Source organism: Triturus cristatus, chromosome 9 (assembly GCF_964204655.1).
Source record: "Triturus cristatus chromosome 9, aTriCri1.1, whole genome shotgun sequence".
In the NCBI taxonomy this organism is placed as follows: domain Eukaryota; kingdom Metazoa; phylum Chordata; class Amphibia; order Caudata; family Salamandridae; genus Triturus; species Triturus cristatus.
Window position 1 is genome coordinate 1,142,330,449 of NC_140592.1, and position 23,352 is coordinate 1,142,353,800.

Here is a 23,352-nt window from a genome sequence, read left to right on the forward strand (position 1 = left end):
TTGTAGACTGACAAAGTCAAAATTTGCACACCTGAGATCCTCAACAGAAAACCAACGGCAGGAGAAAAAGGTAAACACAATCTCCGGGAGACGTTTTTCCTCAACACACATGGCTCTCGCTGTAGTACGTAGAAAAGATTTCAAGATAAATTGAATATTTCTTTGCACCATTCGGTCCGCCAAGCATGCTGTACTAAAAATAAGCGTATTACTCAAGTTTTTATGAAGTGGATGTAAAAAACGAGGAAATTTGGAGAACAAGCTGATGTTGGGTACAGTTATGTAATTTTTTTTACCTTAATTCTGCTCTTTGTAGGCATTTTTCAACCCAGTGTCCAGACGAAGCGATTATTTCTCTCCCGTCACGCCGAGGGGATGATAAAATCCAGTACTTCAGTTAAATTAAATCTATTTATATGCAGATGCAGTGAACAATCTTTCTCTTTCCCTTCCCGCCCCCTTCCCTTGGATCTACATCTGCAAAAGATGATTGATACCTCCTGTGACAGAATTATTCGTCCACATTCCAGATTTATTTGTTAATTGGATAAATATTCTTCGTACTGAAAGTTTTCTCTTGATTTCCATTAAAATGATTCGGTGACAATTGTTCTGTGTTTATTCTCGACACTGAAAGAGTCCACTACTACATATATGAGCAGACGGCAACATTGTACAATTGGAAAGGAACTTCTGTGACAGGACAGGGTGCTTTTATCTGCACAGACCTCTTCGTGTAGCTCACTTCATCTATTCTGTGCTTTAAAAAATACCATGCTCTCGTTTATAGGGTCTTGTTTTTAGTCCAGCTTGGGCCTGTGGCATGCTCACTACTGCATTTAAAAGTGACAGCGTGACCATCCCCTTTGTATAAATATATACTGCACACAGTGATAATATCTATTTGTATCTCTCTCACAGGACCATCTGTAAATGTGGGTACGTTTATACTTCCCCCCCCCCCCCCCCCCCCCCCCCCCCCCAAGTGACATTAGATCCTATAAATCCTGCTTCTCTTGTTTGGAGTTTTCATTTAACTGTGTTGTATAACCTAACTGCCTCGAGGGTTGATCTATAATATATTTGGACTTATATCGATTCACAGGCAGTGTCTTTGAGTACCCATTGTACTGCCAGTAGATTGCATGGCGGTTGTCCACACCCGGGTCTCTTTTGAGGACAGCTCAGAAAAAAACACTGTTTTCCTTGCTGCCCTGATACTTGGGGTTGGTGCATGCGGGCACCAACGAAGATTAAGACTCAAATAGGCTTGGCCACGGGCACCGTTTGCACTCTGTTGTTTCTGTATCTTGCAGTAAGCAGGCTCACTCTGAGACACTACAGTTTACACAATGAAATCTCGAGGGCTGATCACGTTATGCGCTGATGTCACTTGAAGGCCAACCAACCTCCATAGAACGTAGCCCACATATTCTATTAAACACTAGACCGCATATGACATAATCTACGTTGGCTAAGAACTCAGACCAATCCAATATGTCTGTGTCCCATGGAAGGACACACATTTACAATGCTATAGGTCTCGCAAGTGCGGTGACCCTGAAGCGGGCGCCGCGCTTCGAATTAAAGTTAAATAAATAAATAGAGCTCAACTTCAAACTCTTAAAATTAAAATGTAAAGCGGGCGCCGCGCTCAGTATGCACATACAATAAAAAAACAAGCCCCCCAACCCACCCCGTCTTTTGCAGGAGTTTTTTTCATTTCCTCAGTTACATTCAAGAACAGGTAACATGGTCCTCTTCTCTTCTAAAGCGCTCTAATGCCCTTGGGCCAAGTTTGCACTAACATAAAATGCAAACTTATTCTATTGTATCACGCTGTGTTAAATACATTTAAAACACCCACAACACATCCATGTGGCCTTTTGGCACTAGTATAAGAGAACTGAAGCGGAAGGCCAACTCATCCCAGTAATAGTTTGGGTAGTAGAGATTTCAGACTTTTGCAGAAGGAAGCAAGAAGAAACGTCTGTACAATTTCTTTTTTTTTCTTTTTTATTATTCTTTATTACACATTTCATAGTACATATAACACAACACTGAAAGGCTAAACCAGCAGAAATAACCAGTCCAGAGTTCCCTAGCCCACCTCTGGTCCGGGAACCAGAAAAATAAAACCAGTTCTGCCTTTGAGAAGAACGCAACATTGATAATACCATAATAACTACATTTGAACATCATACACAATTTGCACCAACAGTTCTTATTCATATCACAAGTCAATCAGCTATAGGTTATAGTGTTGAACCCCTTGTACGATATTTATATCCTAAGGGACCATCCTTTCCACCCCTTATTACTCCACATGCTGCCACACTGCCTCATTGATTCCTTGTTCCTCTCTCTCCCTAATCCACATACTCAGTGGTGCTCAGATTTCCGCCCCTCTTTCTCGCACTCTAAGCCCTCTCCATGCATATACTGCTGTTTCCCACCGATAAACCGCCAAGAGTCTACCCATCCACTGTTGACTGGTTGGTAGAACTAAGTCCAGCCAATGAATGGCTAAGCAGAGTCTTAGTACCATCATGATGATAAATAAGAATACCTGAGCCTACCATGACACTGCAGTATCGCCCACCCCTAGCACGATCAACTGCGGCAACATATCCATCTGGCGCCCCAATTGCAATTCCAAAATGCCACTGACATCTCTTAAGAGTATTGAGGCTGGGGCAGGATGCAAACATGGGAACAATATCGGCTGCATGACAACCGCAGCGGGGGCATTGTGACCCAGCCGAACCTCCCTACTTTGCATACTTAGCCGGGGTAACGTTTTTGAAAGCTTTGCATCTGTAGGTTGGCCGCTATGAACGATGTCTGGGCTAAATGTAGAGAAAATTCAGCGTCTACTGATCATCCTGCATTGTCTCATTTAGCAATGTATACATCATGTCCAGCAAAGGTGCCCCCTTCAGCAGCAACTCAATCAATGCCACCCTAGCAAAGCTGCACCGACCTCCACCCGTTTAACCAAAAAGTCTCCTATTTGGAGATACTTAAAGAATTGCCTGTTCTCTACTCCATACCTATCCTTGATCAGATCAAAAGATACTATCCTTCTCCCCCCTCATCCATTACATCCCCAACCATCCTCACTCCTTTTTCATACCAACATTTCATATACCCATCATTAAAAAATACCTGAGAGTGACCCATTGATATATATATATATAGGGGTGTAAGCGTTCACACAGTCCATACCTTAAATGCACAGATGGCAATCTTAAACCTAACCCTTTTAAAATAGCTGAACTCGGTGTGCGGCAGGAAACACCCTCTAGCTTTGGTTCCTATTATTAGCTCATATATCAAAATGTAGACCTCCCCCTCTGAACTTGCCCTTTCCACTTTTAGTAGCGCAGCCATCTGCTGTAGGATCGAAGCTCAGTAATATAGCTGGAAGTTGGGGACAGCCCAGCCATGTCTATCCCTTGGGAGAGTGAAGAATTTCAACGCTCTCTGAGGATGACAATTGGCCCAAAGGAATCTGGAATTCATCTGGTTTAGGGTCCACCCTGTACAATTTCTAGGGAAACTGTGGCGCAAGAATGTTCCCAAAGTCTGGTAAGCCTAGATCTGCTGAGCAAGCAGAACCGTGACTGGAGTTACTAGGTGCACCCTGGGGGCCCAGTATGTGACAGAACCCCTCTTAAAGAGCCATGGGGCGAGCAGGAGCTTCTGGGCCCAACTGGGGTGGTTGAGGCATTTTATTCCATATATCTCTGGACCCAACCTACTATGGGTCCTGGGTAGCTGGTTAAATATCCCTTCAGTAGTTGACTCTCAGTGGTAGCATGGGTGGAGTACTCCAGGGCTTCTCGGGGCAGTGGGGTAGATACAGTGGCATGAACACAGGCTTACAACTCAAATTGCTTTCAATAGCAGCAACAAATGATTGTCAAGTCAAATACTTTCTTTTATGATAGGAGTATTTATATAGGAACACATGGTAAAATATGGCATACACAAACTATACCCAGGTCAGGGCTCTAGTGTTCAATCTATAGGTATATGAGTCCCATTTTGCTTTCCCTAGTGGTAGTAGTTATTTCCCATTCACTATAGGCGACATTCAGGTTGGCCCCACTAGTAGTCCGAATCCCACTCTTACTCCGATAAAAGTCATAAGTGTTCTAGCACCTGAAGCACTATATAGCAGAACAAGTTACCCTGGGGCCTTTCGGCCCGGTGATTCTGCACAGCCATACATACAAACTTGATGTGGGGCAAGGGTGAGTTAAGCACACAGCAGAAGCCTTTACTAGAGTAGCCCTAAGGCATCACTCCAATCACACACTTGATCACACATGATCCGTGTTCACCCATGACAACAAAAATCAGTACCAGGGATCCAGACATCGGTGGAAAAACGTCTGTTACCATGCAAGGGACTTTTCCATCCCAACAGTGTAGATATTGCTAGAGAAAAAGTTTGTATAACCAGTTGGGCTCCTGAGAGATAGTCATAAGGTGAGGAGTTTATGGGAAGATATAGTTTCCACCAGAAATATCTTTACCGAGGTTAAATATTTTTTTGTTCATATCTGTTCTTGTTCTTTAATGCATCTCTGAGTTCCTTTGGTGCTTGTGTCACTGTATTCAGTAAGTGCAATGCAACTGTTAAATGTTTCTTAAGACTTTTTTTTATATTTTGATGTTTTTGCGACTTTCACTAACGTGGTATATTTGTGCTGCATTTCAGATGAAAGGTGACTAACCAATTAATGGTTTGTCGTCAAGAGGAGCAAAATAATGACAGCTTAAAACATATCTTTGTTACAGTGTCCCCACCACATTTGTAAATAAAATGTATCACAATGCTGAGAAAATTAGTTCATAAATATATTTTCCTTCTCTTTATTCGCAACAGAGGAGCCTACAACATCCCCAATAAATTTAACTGGTGCCAGATTGATGATGACCCCTCAAGGACAAGTCATCTCTCTTAAGAACTCACTTATTTCTGGGCAGGCATTATCATTTCCTTCTACTATCTTTCAAGATGATTTGAGTTCCCGAGTGAAATGCAACACTTCAACAGCGCAGCAAGGTTAGATTTTTTATTATACATGCAAACTACCAGATTAAAAGGTGCATTGGGTCCAAATACTAATTAATTTTTATTGCCCTCTCTGTGTACGTTCCATCTTACTTGTAAATGCAGGGAGCAGAATACAGCTAATTTATAAATGGAATAGACACTGCCCTGCACAAATAAAATGCTGAAATTAATTAAATAACTCATTCGCCAATGCCCGTCCCACTACTTACTCCATGTGGTATGTGCTACTTCCTTCACCCACCTCCCCCATCAGAGTTTGTCTGTATGTTTTATTTTCACCTATTGACTCTTCCTCCTTACCTGTACGTATAGAAGAGAAGGGGGGATTTAAGCATTCGTAATCAAGGAATCATTCCTCTGTTTTTTAGAAGGCAAATTCACTTTACAAACTAACTCAAATGTCATGCCTAAAGTTCTTTTGGACTCTCATCTGAATAAACCAGTATTACTTTCCTCACTTCCATTTGCAAATTCCTTACCCTTAGAATATTCACTGGTGCCACACCGGATCCAGAGAAATTCAACAGATGTACACCTGCATGCTGGGATTTGGCGTTATGCCGCTGTGTCCTAACCCGAGTGGCAGAGCAGAGCTGCAAGTAAGCGCCATCTATCTATGCTGACGTCAGTTCCTTTCTCCACCTTCTGACACCGATCTGACGCTCTGATCCAAAATTGGTCAATTTGCTATGTCCCCTCCAAAAATGAGAGACTTCGAGCAGTGCCACGGCTGCAGAAAACAGATGTCTGGACCCAGCTTATCTTGTGCCTGGTCTTCGGTCACAACTGTGTGACTAGTGCACCAAAAGGCTATTTGGGACCTGGAGGCTTCGCTCTACATCAGCAAACACAAGAGATCACAGTTGAAGCTCATCTCCTACTCCAAGTTGTGGTCTCAGTCCTGCAGCCACTCTGACAAGCAATTAACTTCCAGTCCAAAGTCTTCAGTTGAGTCAAAGTACAAGCTCAAACAAAAAAGATGAAGCTGGATTTGACCACATAATCCACTCTTTCACGAAAAGCAAGGCACTAACATGAACACCCCTTTGATGTCCCCAGTTCCGGAACCGATTCCTCAGCTGGTCCTGGCATACTCCAAGGTTCTGGGCCTATAATGAACCCCGAAGCCGATAGTGGCCTTCCAGGAGGTCAAGCTGCAAATTTCTGGGGCGATTCCAGATCCCTTTAATGCACCTTTGGACCCCATTGAGCTGCAGTAGCAGCTAGTAAGATTACTGCCAGTAGGCCCTTGCCTGGCAGCGTATGTCCCCTCAAGAACCATTACTGGGTCCGTACTGACTCTGGTACAGTCTGTCACATTTTCACCAAGAGGTTCCTGCTATACAGACGCAGATACTGACTCTACTAGCGCTGTATGCTCGAGCTGGACACATGTTGCGCTATGAGATTACAAAAGCACAACCTGTTGATTTAGCACCTGACTGTAACCCAGTGACTCTACAATGATACAGAGGTTCCACGCTCTTGTTTGCTGTGAATCTGATCCTTTACAAGAAATAAATACGGCCTCTCAGGGCACTGATAAGTTGGAAGGGGATGGGCTACTCCCTCTTACTATACTGATGATGCACTTTACTTGCACATACAAAATGCCAGTGGGTTGGACACCTCTCCTGAAACAGAGTTTGAATGGCCATATGGGCCACCAACGCAGGAAAGTGTCATCTGCAGTGGTCGTCCATAGTGCATCTGAGGTGCTAATTCTGCTGTAGCCATTCATTGAGACAAAAGACAACATTCTAACACAATTTCTCCAACCAAGGCCAATTTCATTTTAGCCCTTACTGCCATTTAATGATGTCCTCCTTGATGCTTTGATGGCTACAAGATCCAAGTCTTGTTCCTGAACACCAGTCAACCAGCTAGTAGCCCTGTAAAGTAAACCTGCACCGAGTGGTCCAAACCTTGTAACCAAGGACCCCTAAGCCTGAGAGCCTTTTTGTGTAGAGTTCCACTAGCAAGGTTGATCCGATTTCCTTCCCAAACTACCTTTAAGATATGAGATCCAAAATGATTGACTTATTTGGTAAAATATTGGTTTCTTCAACGTGTTTGTCCCTTAGTTTAAAAAATTTAGTTTGTTTATTGGGATATGTGCTCCGTGGGACATAACCAGCAAGATCTTGCCTGTGGTCCCAGAAGACCACAGAGCGTGTAAGTGGCTTAGACAATGCATGTTGGGCAGGATGGAGTGCAGTGTGTAATCCATACAGGCCTAGATACTATCAATTGGCAGAATTATTGATAGCCGTGTCCTGTTTCTAAGGATCAAATGGATGAGTTTGACCAGAAATTCAGTTTTTGTGCAAGCATTCTTAATGGATATGCCCATCGATGGATCCTAGACTCTACAGGGGGAAAAGTGGATTTGGTGCTGGAAAGATTTAAAGGCAGTTGAGCCACTGCATGCTTTTTGGGGCCGATAGTTAATCCACACAGGACAGCATTGTCAACAGTCCACCATTCCTCCTCCCCTGCTGCAATGGCTACCAAGCCGCTTTAGTTTGCCCTCAATGGCTCTAGTTAAGGCTGAATAGAGGCAGGGTTCAACATTTCCTCAAACAGGTCTTACAGTAAATTGAAAGGGACTACAACCTAGCCTTCACTTCCTCTCCATCCGATTTTGCTCCAAGATCATAACGTATTGCAGAGGACCACGTCAAAATTCTCATGCAGTGCGTGCCATCAAGCAGGTACCAAAAGTCAAAGAAAGGTAAGGGGATGCTAGTGGGAGCCTCAGACTAGTACCGGAAATTTACCCATCAAATTCCATTCTGGGGAAAGGCGGATTCAAACTCATATAACTAATGAGCTTGTATAACTAAAGGCCAGTGTCAGGCATCATATCACTAATGCTCAACATGAGAGATCATATAATACATATAAACAGGTATGCATCAGAAACTTATATGCATTTCTAACCAGCATTGGCATAGCCAATAAGTCTCGCCTTTGGGATCCTATAAGTATTTAGTTATGCAGCACAATATCCTTACTGCAACAACATCAACTGTTGCATGGCTAAACACTTTTAAGGTCCCAAAGATTAGTCCTATTGGCTATGCCAATCCTTGTTTCCAGATGTTGCTGTGCATGATTACAGGGCACTGTTGACGGATACAAGTACCGCAGGTTGGCAAAGGTCACTAGAGACCACTCATACAGTCAGCAGCAGCACCACCCCTTTGACCTCTCTTGTTGATTCAGCTACTACTTTGATTTTGTTTAAAAATGTGTTGCTAAAAACGTCCCACTCCCCTAATTTAAGTATCGGTGCTGCCCACCACCGGCACAAATGAAGCACTGTTGTGAATAGAAAGGTATTTCCCAAACCCAGACCGAGTGATAGAAAGTGCAAAGACGTAGACAGTAACTTGGAGCTTTGTCAGGGAGCTGTCTGCAGGAGACCGCGCAGGTACAGCCTGTAATGAGGAGATGTGCAGTTAGTGCGCAGATTGTGGCCTGTAAAGGTGAGTTCTGCGTGAGTACGCACAGATTACAGCCTCTCCAAGGGGTATATGGAGCTGGACAACACATTACATTATTACATACCACGAAAGAGACATCTGCTGCAGGACTGCACAGATTTCATCGTGGAAAGAGGGACGTCTGCAGTAGGACTGCACAGATTACAGCCCATGAAAGGGCCAGTTTAAGCAGGACAGCGCAGATTGCAGCCAGTAATAGGGACACCTGTGGCAGGACAGCGCAGATTACAGCCCGTAAAATGGATATCTGCAGATGGACAGCGCAGATTACAGTCTGTAATAGGACAGCGCCGATTACAACCCGTAAAATGGATATCTGCAGCAGGACAGCGCAGATTTCAGCCGGTAAGAGTCATCTGCAGCAGGGTAGCGCAGATTACAGCTCGTGAAAGGGACATCTGCGGCAAAACAGTGCAGATTATGGCCAATAAAAGGGACGTCTGGAGCAGGACAGCGCAAATCATAGGCTACAGGAAGGCCTGCAGTAGGAGGGCCCAGTTACCACCTCCAGATCTGAAGCAGGACTGCACAGATTGCAGTCTAGAAGAATGAAGTCTGCTGCAGGACAACCCAGATTGCAGTCTGGAAGAATGAAGTCTGCTGCAGGACAACGCAGATTGTAGTCTGGAAGAATGAAGTCTGCTACAGGACAGCGCAGAGTGCAGTCTGGAAGAAGGAAGTCTGCCGCAGGACAGCGCAGATTACACCGTGTAGGGAGGGTTCTCCAGGACACCGCAGGTTAATTACAGAATGGAAGGAGTGAGGTGTGCAGCAGGATTATGCAGATTCGGCCTGCAGCAGAAGGGCACACAGAGGTCTTTACTGAGTAACAATGCACAAGCGGGTTTAGCAGGGCGATCCTCAGCATGGCAGTGCACACCACAGGCGGTAGAGAGAGAGGGGTGTCTGCGCCAGAGTTCATGGGGTTTCTGCTTCCTGTAGTTAGGCTGGATCTGTAAACGGAACGTCAGCTTTAGGACTGTGCATATGATAACCTGCAACGAGGGGTGTCTGCAGCAAAATAGTGAAGTTGCCCGACTCTGAAGAGGGACATCTCCAACACGACCATCACAGCCTGTAATGTAGGATTTTAACATTCCGTCTGCAAGAGGGAAGTCTACTTTAGGATCGGAGGGTGACAGCTGGTAAAGAGTGTGATCTTCACCTACACTGTGCAGCTGACAGCCTGTAATGAGTTACATCTTCACCAACATTGTGCAGATGACAGCCTGTAAGGAGGGAGATCTTCACCAACACTGTGCAGATGACAGCCTGTAAGGAGGGAGATCTTCACCCACACTGTGCAGATGACAGCCTGTAAGGAGTGAACTTTTCAATAGGAACAGCTGGTTCCCTTTACTTCAAGTTTCTGATATTATTGTCTTTCGCATTAGGGGATCTGTTATGTGAAACCAGTTGTGTGGGCAGCATTTGAATTGCCTGCTGTAAAAATTGCGAATAGTATTTCAATTTGTCAACAGTAAATCGCCTAATATTAGTACTGTATTGCACCATCTTTTGCGCTGATCCGGTAGTTCACATTTTACATATCGCAGTGAAATCCCGCTGACAGCTTTTACCTCTGACAAATCAAATACTGCTGGCACAGATCTGTATGTGTAATATTGCCAATACGCCGACAGTTAACCTTACTGCCGATATAGGACGTGAGGCGGTCCTAGATCTTGAGATGGTTTGAAATCGTCCGGATTGAAGGGCCATAAATCTACGGACAGGAACAGCGCGCAATCGCGATGATGATCAGTTGCACTTTCACAGCCGTGCATCCGTGAAAGTGAAACTGATCAAGATCGCGTGCCCGTGAAAGTGCAACTGATCAACATCGCGATCGCACGCTGTTGTAGTCCGTAGATTTATGGCCCTTCAGATCTGGACGATTTCACGGAGTGGAACACAATAAAAAAAAACAAAAAGACTGTAGAAACAAGCATTAGCCGCGTAAAAGTATTCGCGCTGGAAGGGAGGCAGATGGTGGCTGCGCTGGAAGGGAGGCAGAGGGTGGCTGCGCGCGTGCGAGCGTGTGTAGCCGCAAGCTTGAGGCCGTCTGGTAGCACTTTGAAAACCCCAATACTAAATGTCTCGCAGAGCAGCGCATGCGCTGGCTCAGACGAGACCTAAAAAGAATAAGGGTCCAATTAATATCTTGGAGGTAAGCATACTCACAACAGCGATGGAGCATGGTTAATGCCAATATAATGGTCCACCCTCCCAATTTAGATGCGAGCGGCCCATAGGCTTAATCATGGCAGACACTACTCCTTCTCCCCCGTGAATAAACCCCTACGACAGCTCTGTGAAGTAAAAACTGTTGACCTGTAACTTCACCCATCTGATTTAGATGGGCAGAATTGGAGGTCAGTTTTTACTGCCCGTCACAGTCCAAAAAACCCTAGCGGTAAGGGGCTGTAAAAACTGCATTGCCTATTGTATTTTCATAATAAAATCTGCTGCAGCATGTTGATAAGGCCCTGTAATTAACAGCGAAACAGTAGTGACAGATGCGTCACTGCTGTATTGGGGTATGTTGGGGGTCATCTAGGGCGGCCAGTAATCTGGTGGAGAGCCTGCTTCACATCGGCCTGCTGGAGCATCAAGTGATATGCTTGGCCCTCAAAACCTTCCTTCGATCCATTAAAGGGAGGCCAATACCGTTTCCCACAGACATCACTACCGCCATGTGGGGGGCTCTGACTAGATCTACTATTATTCACCAAATCTAGAGACGCAGTATCAGCAATTTTTCCGTGCTGGTGTTTCTTTCACAGCGCTTGTCCAGACACAATTCTGGACTTGTGTATGCCTTCCCACCAATACCTATACTTCAAGTTCTAAAGATCAGAGAAGACCTTGCCCAAGTCATCTTAAGTGCCGCAATCTGGGTCAGGAGAGTGTGGTGCCCAGTGACTTTGAGCCTGAGCATTTGGCCTCTGATTAGACTTCCGCTTCGGAAGCATCTCCTGTCTCAGCAGCAGGGCAGAATCCTAGATCTTAATCTCTGCAGTTTACACCTCAATGCATGGAGAATGAACGGCAGCCATTAAATGCATTGAAATTGTTGACTAAGGTGATAAATGTTATCCTTGCTGTCAGGCACACTCCCACAAAGTCTGTCTGCGCTGGTGTGGTGCCCGAGAAACTGAGCCCTTACAAGGCAGACTTTTTGATGTTCTCTTGTTCTCTGCTTAGCCCAGGAATGCCTTACAATGCGCTCAGTGAAATGTTATGTCTCTGCCCTTTTGGCCATCCTGTCGCCTTTGTGAATACCATATAGACTGTCCTTTTTAAGCCCCCAGTTATGATGCATTTCATTAAAGGTTTCACACGTCTCAATATTCCTTATGTGAATGCTCTTCAAGCCAATGCATAGCTGCTCCTTAAAGAACTTGATGTTAAAAACATTCTCCCTTATTACCATCATTTAGGCACGTTGTGTGAGTAACTTGTAGGCACTCTACACTACCTTTTTTCTGGACTAGTTGGTGTTGAGGACTCAAGCAACTTTCTACCCCAAGCTTGCGATGCACTTCCATGTTGGCCAATCGATCACCTTGCATGCATTCTTCACACTGTCTCAACCTAGAAAGAGAAGAGGCTCCACCATCTCGTTCCAAAGAGGGCATTGAGCTTTTGCTTAGACTTAACATAGTAATTGGATAGACGATCAGCTCTTTATCTAGTTCTATAGTGCGCCGAAGGGCCAGTCAGAGCAGAAGCGGGCCCTGTCAAGGTGGATAGTCCTCTTCATTAAGATGTGCTTTGCACTGGCCAAAAAGCAGCCCCTTAGGGTCTCAGAGCCCATTTCTTCAAGTCACTACAACAGCATTGGCACGAGGGATGTCTGCTTTTGATATGCAAGTTGTTTTTCTTGGAACAAGTCTTTCGATTCACGAGGCAGTGTGACTCCTCTTTTAGGTTGTGCGCATGGTCATCGGCTCCATTATTAGCTTGTTTTCTTTCTGCCTTCAGATTCAGATGTGTGCTCTGGGTCAATACCGTTGCAGTGCTTTTTTCGGTTCACACAGTTTCCTTTCCTCTGTCCGTATTATATTTCGATTGCATCTCCATCTCGGAATGACGTTTGGTTACTTCACTCAAGGGGATCTGGGCCAGCCCTGGTCCTTCCCAGACCTCGCCCTCAGGGCCTACTCCTATCTCTGTCACTTCTCTCCACCATGCCTCGACGGTGATGGAACTGACGCCATTCCTATACTGTCCTTGCTGCCACCTGAAATATACTTGGACCGATCTCCAATCAGATCTGCAATTTATGCCAGTCGCCGAACACAACAAAGCCGCTCCTTCTTCTCCAAGAAAACACTTCATGACCGTTTGGTTTTTTGGGCAGGAGCGGTGACAATACCCCAGACCTCTTCGGTACAGATGACCTCAAGGGGAAAAATCATATAAAGGCCAGCCACTTGGCCCCGTCTACTCGGAAATTGGCACAGAGCCGACCTTCGCCGCCGACTACATCTGCCTCGACACCGACCAAAACCTCAGCATCCAAACTGAAGACACCCTCAGAGCTGAAAATTTCGGCATCGACCTGCAAGACAGCTGCAATCAACTGATTCTCCACAAATTGCAGGAGAATATTGACTCAAGGCAGAAACATCTGGTCATCCACCCCCATACGGGCTGAATTTCTGCCCGCCCTTATAGCCTGCTTTTGTTCCACCCTCAAAATGCTAGCTCTCCTTCGAGCAAGCCTTGGGCATTCCGATTCCAAATAAGCAGCACAAGAATGCGTATAAGACTACCAGCCCGACCCCCATGCATAACCCTCCCTTCACCCTGTTTTTCAGCCTTCACATTCCCCGCCTACTTTTCCAGAGACCCCCTTCATATCAGACCTCAGAGGGGCTCTTCACACTGTCACAGGTGTACATGAGAGAGGGGACAACACAGTTGTCCTAAGACGCAGACTCATCGGGGGAAACAGACCCTGACCTGTATCCTGCATGTCCCTCCACTCCAGACGTTTCCATGTCCTACCAGGTTCTGATTGGTAGGGCCGCCTCTTTATACAGAGCCTCTAAAGGAAACTTACTTTTTTAAACCCTCTCCTCCACTGACTGCTCTACTCAGAACCTCCCCTTGCTTAAGGTCATGCTACGCCAGGACTCTGAGCGGGGCTTATAACACCTAAAGTGGATAAAACATATAAAGCCTCCCCTACTGCTCGTAAGCAACCCAACTCCCAGGCCAGCGGAGATGCCCCGCCACCAGTGAAGGAGAGTATGTGCATAGATGTGGCAGGCAAAATGGTGGCTAATCAATGGCATACTGCCAATTCATTCGTACTTCTTTCAAGATATGATCTTGCCTACTGGGATGAGATGGAAGAGCTCTTCCAACATCTCTCAGAGGAGCACAGAAAGAGGGGATCTGAAGTAGTCTCTGAGGGTAAGGAGATATCAAACACCTCTATTCACTGTGCCCCAGATGCGGCAGACACCGCTGCCAGAGGAGGCCCATTCCAGCATCCTTCTATAAAGATACGCTTGGCTCTGTATCTCTGGCTTTAACCCAGAAGTGTAACGGAACCTTTTGAACATACCCTTTGATGACCAGCATTTCTTTGGTCCACAGGTGGATCAAACGTTAAAAATGATCAAGAAAGACACAGAGACAGCTAAGACAATCGGTGCCTTTCAGATGCCTTCTCCCCGCGGCTCCTTTTGCAGTACACTCCATCGTGGAGGTTCGAAGACCATCTCCACCTAAGCCTCCACATTCTGACAGCGCACGAGTGACAACAATCCTCTCCCAGGGGTTACTTTAGAGGTCCTACAGGGGCAACAACTCTAGAGGCAAAGGTAAATGTGCCCCCCCCCCCCCCCTCCCAAGGAGTTGCAACCATAACCTGACTTGCCTCTTCAAACCCTTCAAGGCTTTTTTCCCCCACATGACAGAAAGTCACCTCAGACCGGTGGGTGTTGGATACCAAAACACCAAAGACTTCTCAGAGAAGAGGTCAAAGCATCCCTTTTCAAAGGGGCTATGGATCCCATCTGTGCCATCAGCAGGGCAAGTGAATGTACTCGCTGTACTTCCTAATACCCAAAAAGGACGGGTCCCTCAGACCCATTTTAGACCTCAGGCCTCTAAACAGATACATCCTTTTGGAGTGCTTCCAGATCGTCACTCTCCAGGATGTCATCCTGCTTCTCCAGCAAGGTGACCTTTTGACCGTACTCTACCTGAAGGACGCCTATTTCCACATACCAATACATTCTGCTCATTGCCAATATCTCAGGTTTGTGGTCAGCGGGAAACATTACCAATTCAAAGTGCTTCCCTTTGGGGTTACTACTGCACCTCAGGTGTTTTCCCCTGTGCCTCGCGATGGTGGTCGCACACCTCCCCAGACAGGACATCCACGTCCTCCCTTAGCTGATCAAGAGTGCCGCCCGCAAGCAATGCCGTACACACACACACACACAAGTCGCGAAAGACCTTCACCAGTTAGTTTACCATCAATGCCACAAAATACCACCTCCAAACCCCTCCAAATCCAGCCCTACCTGTGATCTCCAGTCTTTTCAAGCACTGCTCCCTCTTTTCCAACCAAATCAATAAGCCATAATCAGAACAGTAAGGTGCCTTGTAGGCATGATGACTTCCTGTATTGCAATAATACCCAATGCCAGGTTCCGCATGCATCCATTGCAGGTATGCCTAGCACAGCAGTGGTCTCAGGCGTAGGGTCATTTGGACAATCTGTTGTTGATCGGCCACCATACTTGTCACTCTCTGCAGTGGTGGAACACCAACAACCTGTTGCAGGGGCAGCCTTTCCTCGACCCAGTTCCGTAAAACACCATTACAACAGACTCCTCTCTTACGGGTTGGGGCTCACTCTTACAAGTTCTGACTGTCCAGGTACAGTGGGAACCCAAACACCAGGGCCTCCACATCAATTACCTTCAACTTATTGCCGTTCACCTAACGTTAAAGGCTTTCCTACCTCACCTGATAGGCATGGTTGTTCTTGTCCAGATGTACAATGACAGCCATGTGTTATCTTCAGAAACAAAGTTCGCAGTTATCCCAGAGCATTTGGCTGTGGGCTCTCTGCCTTAAAATCAATTGCTAGCGGAGTACCTTCCAGGGATGGACAACGATTTTGCCGACCTCATCTGGGTGCAGCAACATGTCCACAAGTGGGAACTCCACCCGCAAGTCCTCCTCTGCTACTTCCAGAGATGGGGTTTCCCACAAATAGACTTGTTTGCAACCGCAGAAAACACCAAATGCCTAAACCTCGCCTCCAAGGCCCCACACACATAGTCCAGCGGCCATGTACTATGCATGAACTGGTGAGGGATATTTGCCTATGCTTTTCCGACAGTTCCTCTCCTTTCGTTTGTGTTTTGGAGGCTTCGGCAGACGTCCTTCACTCTCATCCTGGTGGTTCCCACATGGGCTCGCCAGCTGTGTTTCACTGTTCTGCTCAAACTCTCTCTGTTTCCGCATGAGAGGCTCCTCAACAGGCCGAATCTTCTCATGCAGACCCATAGGGAAATCGGGACCCCGGGACTCTCAGCCTTGAAATCCGGCTCCTGAGGCCATAGCATTTGGGTGCCTTAATCTTCCACTTGAAAGCATGAGCATTTTCAAGAAAGCATTCAGACCTACCACCCAGAACTGCTATGCAGCTAATTGGAAGAGATTAGGGTACTACTGTTATTCAAAAGGTATTGATCCATTTGAAGCCACAGTGCAGGACATTGTCTGCTACCTTCTCCACTTGCAGGTTTCTGGTGTGGACTTCACCTCCATACGACTACACCTGGCTGCCATGGTAGCCTACCTCCAGAATAAACAACACATTTCTCTCTTCGGGATTCCAGTCATTAAAGCTTTCATGGAGGGTTTCAAGAGGGTCATTCCTCTCCGGGTCCCACCGGCCCTATCATGGAATCTCAACAATGTACCCACAAGACTCATGGGCACTCCATTTGAGCCCCTCCACTCATACGCCCATTCTTCTCCCTGGATGCCTATAGCTGTTGCAGTGTCTCTTTCTATCTCTTTTCCCTCTTTTGCATGGACATCTCTACAGACATCACTACGCTTCACATTCCATCCTCACTCGTCGTGCGGTAAAACAAGCTAACAATGGAGCCTATTACCTTGTTAATTACTAGCAAGAGGACTCACACTACCTCTTGACTCGAAAGACTTCTTAGAAGAAAAACGACTTGTACATATCCAGGCCCAATACTAGATGGCAGGAGTATGCACAGCATGTGAATCTACAGCACTACAGGCCACAGACAGCTGCTTACAGGGCGAGTAACATTTTCCTTCTATTGGATACTTTCTCTACCAACAGATTTCTCACAACCTTCCCATTCTGTGGAGTGAATTTTTAGCTTGTGAAAAGGTCTCAAGTTAGATTTCATGCAATGACACTCTTCCAGTTTGTCTGGGATTATCCACTTCTCAAGGTGCATCAGAGTTTAAAGGTAAACTGATGTAATCACGTTGGGGTGGCGCTATCACATGCCTCTGGAATGAGGTCGCCACAAGTCCAGTGGTGCCACGTGCCAGCGCGCCATAGAAAATGTTATGAAACTTTCAGGATTCACTATGGCACCTGGGGATTTCAGAAGGTGAGTGATCTGCAGTTAGCGAGAATCTGCCCCAGAAAGAGCATTACCAAAGGTTTGTAATTTTATGTTCGAGGCATATGAGCTGCAGATCACACACTTAGGATAGTAGATCGCCATCTGGTGTTGGGCTCGGATGCTTGCAGGTTGTTGTTGTCTTCGGAAGAAGTCTTTGGTCACGAGATAGGTGACTCCTCCCTTGGACTACAGTGCGCATGGGCATCCACTCCATCCTCAGATTGTTTTTTTCCGCCATTGGATTCGGATGTAACTTTTCCACTCCGGTTGAAAATTTCAAATACAAGCTTTTCGAAGCGAAAAAACTTCTAACAACTACATCGAAGCACCTTCACTCGACATCGAATTCATCGGCTCGATTCCGGACGTCGACGCGGGCGATTGGGCCTATCCACGCTGAGAGGCCTACGGCTCATGGAAAAGACGCCGTTTAAAAAATGCCCCCAGTGTGGAGCAAAATTTCCGCACAGTGACCATCACAAAGTCTGCAACCTGTGCCTATCACCGGAACACGACGAAGCCAGCTGTCCAGCCTGCGCAGCATTTCGATCCAAAAAGACCATTCGGGATCGAAGAGCTCGACGCCATATCATGGCACACAAACCAGCCCCGGAACCATAAAACATCTTTGATGAGAGTCCCGATGTCCCGGAAGAAGATTCCGAGGAACTTCAAATCATCTCAGAAGCAGACGACTCAGACGACCCCATTACTCCTGGGCAACGCGTGAGTACCACTGCCCCTGCCCCAACCCCTCCAAAACCAAAGGCATTGGTCAAGACTTTGCCAGCTGGCCTCAGTCGAGACCGAAAACACCCTTCAGAAGCCCCACCTCCGGGCTCGGCTCCGAAGAAACATAAGCCTTCCGGTGGCTCGGGTCCGAGCAAGCCGCATGTAATGGTACCTTCGGCACCGAAGACAAAAGACCCCTCGGCACCGAAATCGGATCTGACACCCTCGGCACCAAAAACCTCGAGGCCCATAGATAAACCGGCACCGAAACTTCCCAAGCCGAAAGACTTAACTTCGGCACCGAAACCTTCATCGGCACCTAAATCTTCATCGGCACCAAAACCACCGGCTAAGGACTATAATACACCTCCTAAAGCCAAAGACTCGCCCAATCAACCAAAACCTCGATCGGAACCGAAAAAATCGGCGCCAAAATCTGTTCCGGAAGAACAAGAACTTTTCCATCCAGATCCAACACAAAAAAGGATCTATATTAATCCAAAGACTGGACATGTCACTGCAGTGCCATATAAGAAACGGAAACTGGACACAACACCTGCCCCAGTTCCTATAAGAAAGAAGGACTCAGCAACATCACCTATTCCTCCTTCCTCTCCCATACGACCTTCTACCCCACCCCCTCTGCCTACACCACCCTTACCTCTACTATCTCCATCACATACACCACCTCCACAGGATGATGATGATGACCTAGGGGGAGGGGGGGATCCTGGTGATCCTAATGATCCGTTCACGGATCCAGATACCGCACCATTGGATGATTGGGCATACCCTCTACCAGATATGCCTGACCCTACACCATATCCCTCCAAACTTTACTATGGCGTCACCATGCACTCCGATGCACCCGAGGAAGATTTCCTCTTAGACACGTTTGAACAGTCTCAGAAAACAGTACAAATTCTACCTATGATTAAAGGTGTCACAAAACACCCCACAGAAGTATTTAAAGACCCCGTCCGTGCCAGGGTGCTTAACCCAAGAATTGAGAAAAAATATAGACCTGCCCCAGAAGATCCTCGTTACATCAAAGGACAGCTCCCTCTAGATTCTTTGGTCGTTTCCAACGTAAGGAAACGTGCCAACTCCCAAACCACGGGAGATACACAACCCCCTGACAAAGAATCTAAACTATTAGAAGCCTCGGGTAAACGAGTAGCAGCACAAGCTGCTAATCATTGGCGTATTGCCAACACCCGAGCCCTACTAGCAAGCTATGATAGGGCTCACTACGATCAGTTGAAGAATCTGCTACAACACCTGCCAGACCAATACAAGATCCAGGCAAATGACCTTATACAAGAGGGAAAACTCATCTCAAATGCGTCAATTAAATGCGCACTTGGCGCCGCAGACACCGCCTCTAGAGCAATAAACACAAGTGTACTCCTCAGACGCCATGCCTGGCTACGCATTTCAGGCTTTAAGCCAGAAGTACCAAGTACCATACTCAGCCAACCATTTAACCAAGAACAGTTATTTGGGCCAGCAGTAGACACTGCACTCGAAAAAATGAAAAAAGACACCAAGACTGCTAAGTCCATGGGAGCATTGCAGTCTCCACAACCACGAGGCTCCTTTCGGCGCTCCTTCTACAGAGGAGCCTCCAAGAATATGGGAGCAGACACCTCCTCTACCTTCAAAACCTCTCAACAAACATCCCCCAGCAGAGGATATTTTTGAGGCGGATATAGAGGAAACAACACCAAGGGATGAGGTCGAGGCAATACCAACACACGTACCTCCCCCGCCACAAAAATGTGACTTTCCTCCACTCCCCCCAGACCATTCCACTTCAGTCGGGGAAGACTCAAACAGTTCCTACCTGTCTGGAACTCCATCATAACAGACAAGTGGGTAAGAAAAATTATCCAGTATGGTTACTGCCTGGAACTCACCACTACCCCCTCCTCCCCCGCCCCCCACACATACCACCCAAGCAGCGTTCCATGTCACCAGACCATCTTGCGCTCCTCAAACAAGAGGTTCTCTCATTGCTTCAAAAACACGCAATAGAACCAGTTCCCTTACAACATCAGGGTACAGGAGTATACTCACTGTACTTCCTAATCCCCAAAAAGGACGGGACTCTAAGACCAATACTCTACCTCAGACCCCTAAATCTGTATATAAACTCAGATCATTTCCATATGATCACTCTTCAACAAGTGCTCCCACTACTGCAACAAGGCTATTTCCTTGCCACACTAGATCTCAAGGACGCTTATTTTCACATTCCCATACATCCTGCTCACAGGAAGTACCTAAGGTTTATGGTGGACGGACAACACTATCAGTTTACAGTCCTTCCATTTGGGGTGACAACTGCGCCCAGGGTATTCACCAAATGTCTAGCAACTGTAGCAGCGCATCTCAGAAGACAACAAATTCATGTCTTCCCGCATCTAGACGACTGGCTAATAAAAGCCAACTCATTCAACAAATGCGTTCTACACACTTACCAAACTATTCATCTCTTACACAGCTTTGGATTCACAATAAACTATCCCAAATCTCATCTCCAACCCTCCCACATACATCAATATCTGGGAGCCACCATAAATACCTCCAAAGCCCTAGCATATCCCAGCCCAGCCAGGATAGCCAATATAAAAGCTCTGATCGCAAAATTTCAAACCCAACACACTCTTCCAGCAAGAGTGTTCATGCAACTCATAGGCATGATGGCGTCATGCATCTTCATTATGCCTTATGCAAGACTACAAATGCGTCCCTTGCAAGAGTGTCTAGCACGTCAGTGGAATCAGGCTCACGGACAACTAACAGATCTGGTGTTGGTGGACCGCCGCTCACATGGCTCTCTAAAATGGTGGAACACAATAAACCTGTCCAAAGGGCGGCCGTTCCTCGAGCCTCTTACACAAATAGTGCTAACAACGGACGCATCACTCATGGGATGGGGAGCCCATCTCCTAGGACACACCACTCAGGGCAAATGGACCACTCAACAGAAAGTGCTCCATATCAATTACCTGGAACTACTGGCAATATTCCTAGCACTAAAATCATTCCAAATACATCTCCAGAACAAAACTGTCCTCATCCGTACGGACAACATGACAGCCATGTATTATATACAAAAACAAGGAGGCACACATTCTCTCCAGCTGTCCCAGCTCGCACAGAACATTTGAAGATGGGCCGTTCCCCAGAACATATACCTACTTGCAGAACACCTTCCAGGGGTTCACAATCAGATTGCCGACCTGTTAAGTCATCAGACTCAACAGATCCACGAATGGGAATTACATCCACAAGTCCTACTCCCCTTTTTCCAACAATGGGGCCAACCAGACATAGAACTGTTCGCCACACACAAAAACGCAAAATGCCCAACCTTCGCCGCCAGGTTTCCTCACCCACAGTTGAAGGGCAATGCGATATGGATGAACTGGTCAGGCAGATATGCGTACGCTTTTCCGCCTCTCCCACTCATTCCATTCGTGGTACGCAAGCTCAGGCAACAGTCTCTCAAACTGATCCTAGTAGCTCCCACATGGGCACGCCAGCCCTGGTTCACAACACTGCTGGAACTCTCTCTAGTTCCACACCAAAAACTGCGCCTCTCCCCATCCTTATTAACCCAGAACCATGGAGAAATCAGACACCCAGATCCAGGACAACGGAATCTAGCGATCTGGCTCCTGAAGTCCTAGAGTTCAAATACCTCAACCTACCACCAGACTGCATGAATATTATAAAAGAGGCCAGACGACCTACCACTAGAGCCTGCTACGCTGCAAAATGGAAAAGATTTGCCATTTACTGCACTAACAATGATATACGCCCACTGGATGCATCCATCCAGAACATCATTTGTTACTTACTACACTTGCAAAGATGTAATTTAGCGTACTCATCCATAATCTCCACCTAGCGGCATTAGCAGCCTACTTACAAAATCGACAACGCTTGTCACTATTTAGAGTACCTGCGATTAAAGCCTTCATGGAAGGCCTTAAGAGAATTATTCCGCCCAGATTACCATCCTCTCCAGTGTGGAATCTAAACATTGTTCTTACAAGGCTCATGGGACCCCCATTTGAACCTATGCATAAATGCGAACTGCAGTTCCTCACATGGAAAGTGGCTTTCCTTATTGCTGTCACATCCCTTAGAAGGGTAAGTGAAATCCAGGCTTTAACCATACAAGAACCATTCCTACAATTACACCGCAACAAAGTGGTTCTTAGAACAAATCTGAAATTCCTGCCAAAAGTCATATCTCCGTTCCATCTTAACCAAACAGTTGAGCTACCAGTGTTCTTCCCAAATCCGGACTCGGTAGCTGAAAGAGCTCTTCATACCTTAGATGTTAAAAGAGCCCTGCTTTACTACATTGACAGAACCAAATCATTCCGCAAAACCAAACAATTGTTTGTTGCTTTCTCTCCACCACATAAAGGCAACCCCATTTCCAAATCCGGGATAGCCAGGTGGATAGTTAAATGTATCCAAATATGCTACCACAAGGCTAAACGCACACTATCCGTTCCCCCTAGAGCGCATTCCACACGCAAAATAGGGGCTTCCATGGCATTCTTAGGAAACATTCCCTTAGAAGATATTTGTAAGGCAGCCACATGGTCTACAACACACACCTTCACTAAACACTACTGTGTTGACGTGCAAGCAAAACAACAAGCTTCTGTAGGTCAGGCTGTCCTTAAAACCTTATTCCAAACTGCTGCAACCGATACAGGTGATCACCGCTAGGGGAGACACTGCTATATAGTCTATCCTAAGTGTGTGATCTGCAGCTCATATGCCTCGAACGGAATATGCTACTTACCAGTATGCATCTGTTCTTGGCATGTAGAGCTGCAGAGCCACACACGCCCACACACCTCCCCGGGACCTGTATCTGTTCCAGCATCGTCTTACTTAGACATTACACATGGACATCTCTCTCTTTTTACAAACTCCATCATTTCCCATCATGGCGAAAAACAATCTGAGGATGGAGTGGATGCCCATGCGCACTGTAGTCCAAGGGATGAGTCCCCTATCTCGTGACCAAAGACTTCTTCCGAAGACGACAACAACCTGCAAGCATCCGAGCCCAACACTAGATGGCGATCTACTATCCTAAGTGTGTGGCTCTGCAGCTCTACATGCCAAGAACAGATGCATACTGGTAAGTAGCATATTCCTATCACCACTGAATATTACATGCATATTCTCAGTCTGCCTTCAGTTAGAACGAAGGCTGACAGTCATACACAAACCTTTTTGGGCAGCGCTGTTAGAGATTTGCGATAAGGCAGAAGAACATCATAAATGTGCTGTGTGCGGGGTGTGGCCAGGCTGCCGACCAAGATGG

The 23,352-nt window shown here is 46.4% G+C and overlaps 1 protein-coding gene across 4 annotated transcripts in view; it reads left to right on the forward strand.

Annotated features, from left to right (window-relative positions):
* The window catches only part of MGA (MAX dimerization protein MGA), a 1,048,942-nt gene that overhangs the window by 974,344 nt on the left and 51,246 nt on the right, over positions 1-23,352 (forward strand). For 3 of the 4 annotated variants that reach the window (XM_085627074.1, XM_085627072.1, XM_085627073.1), the window contains exon 23: positions 4,898-5,077. The exons of the other annotated variant lie outside the window; for it this stretch is intronic. In XM_085627074.1, coding sequence (XP_085483200.1) covers positions 4,898-5,077 — 180 coding nt within the window. The remainder of the gene's footprint in view (positions 1-4,897; positions 5,078-23,352) is intronic. 4 annotated transcript variants of the gene reach the window in all.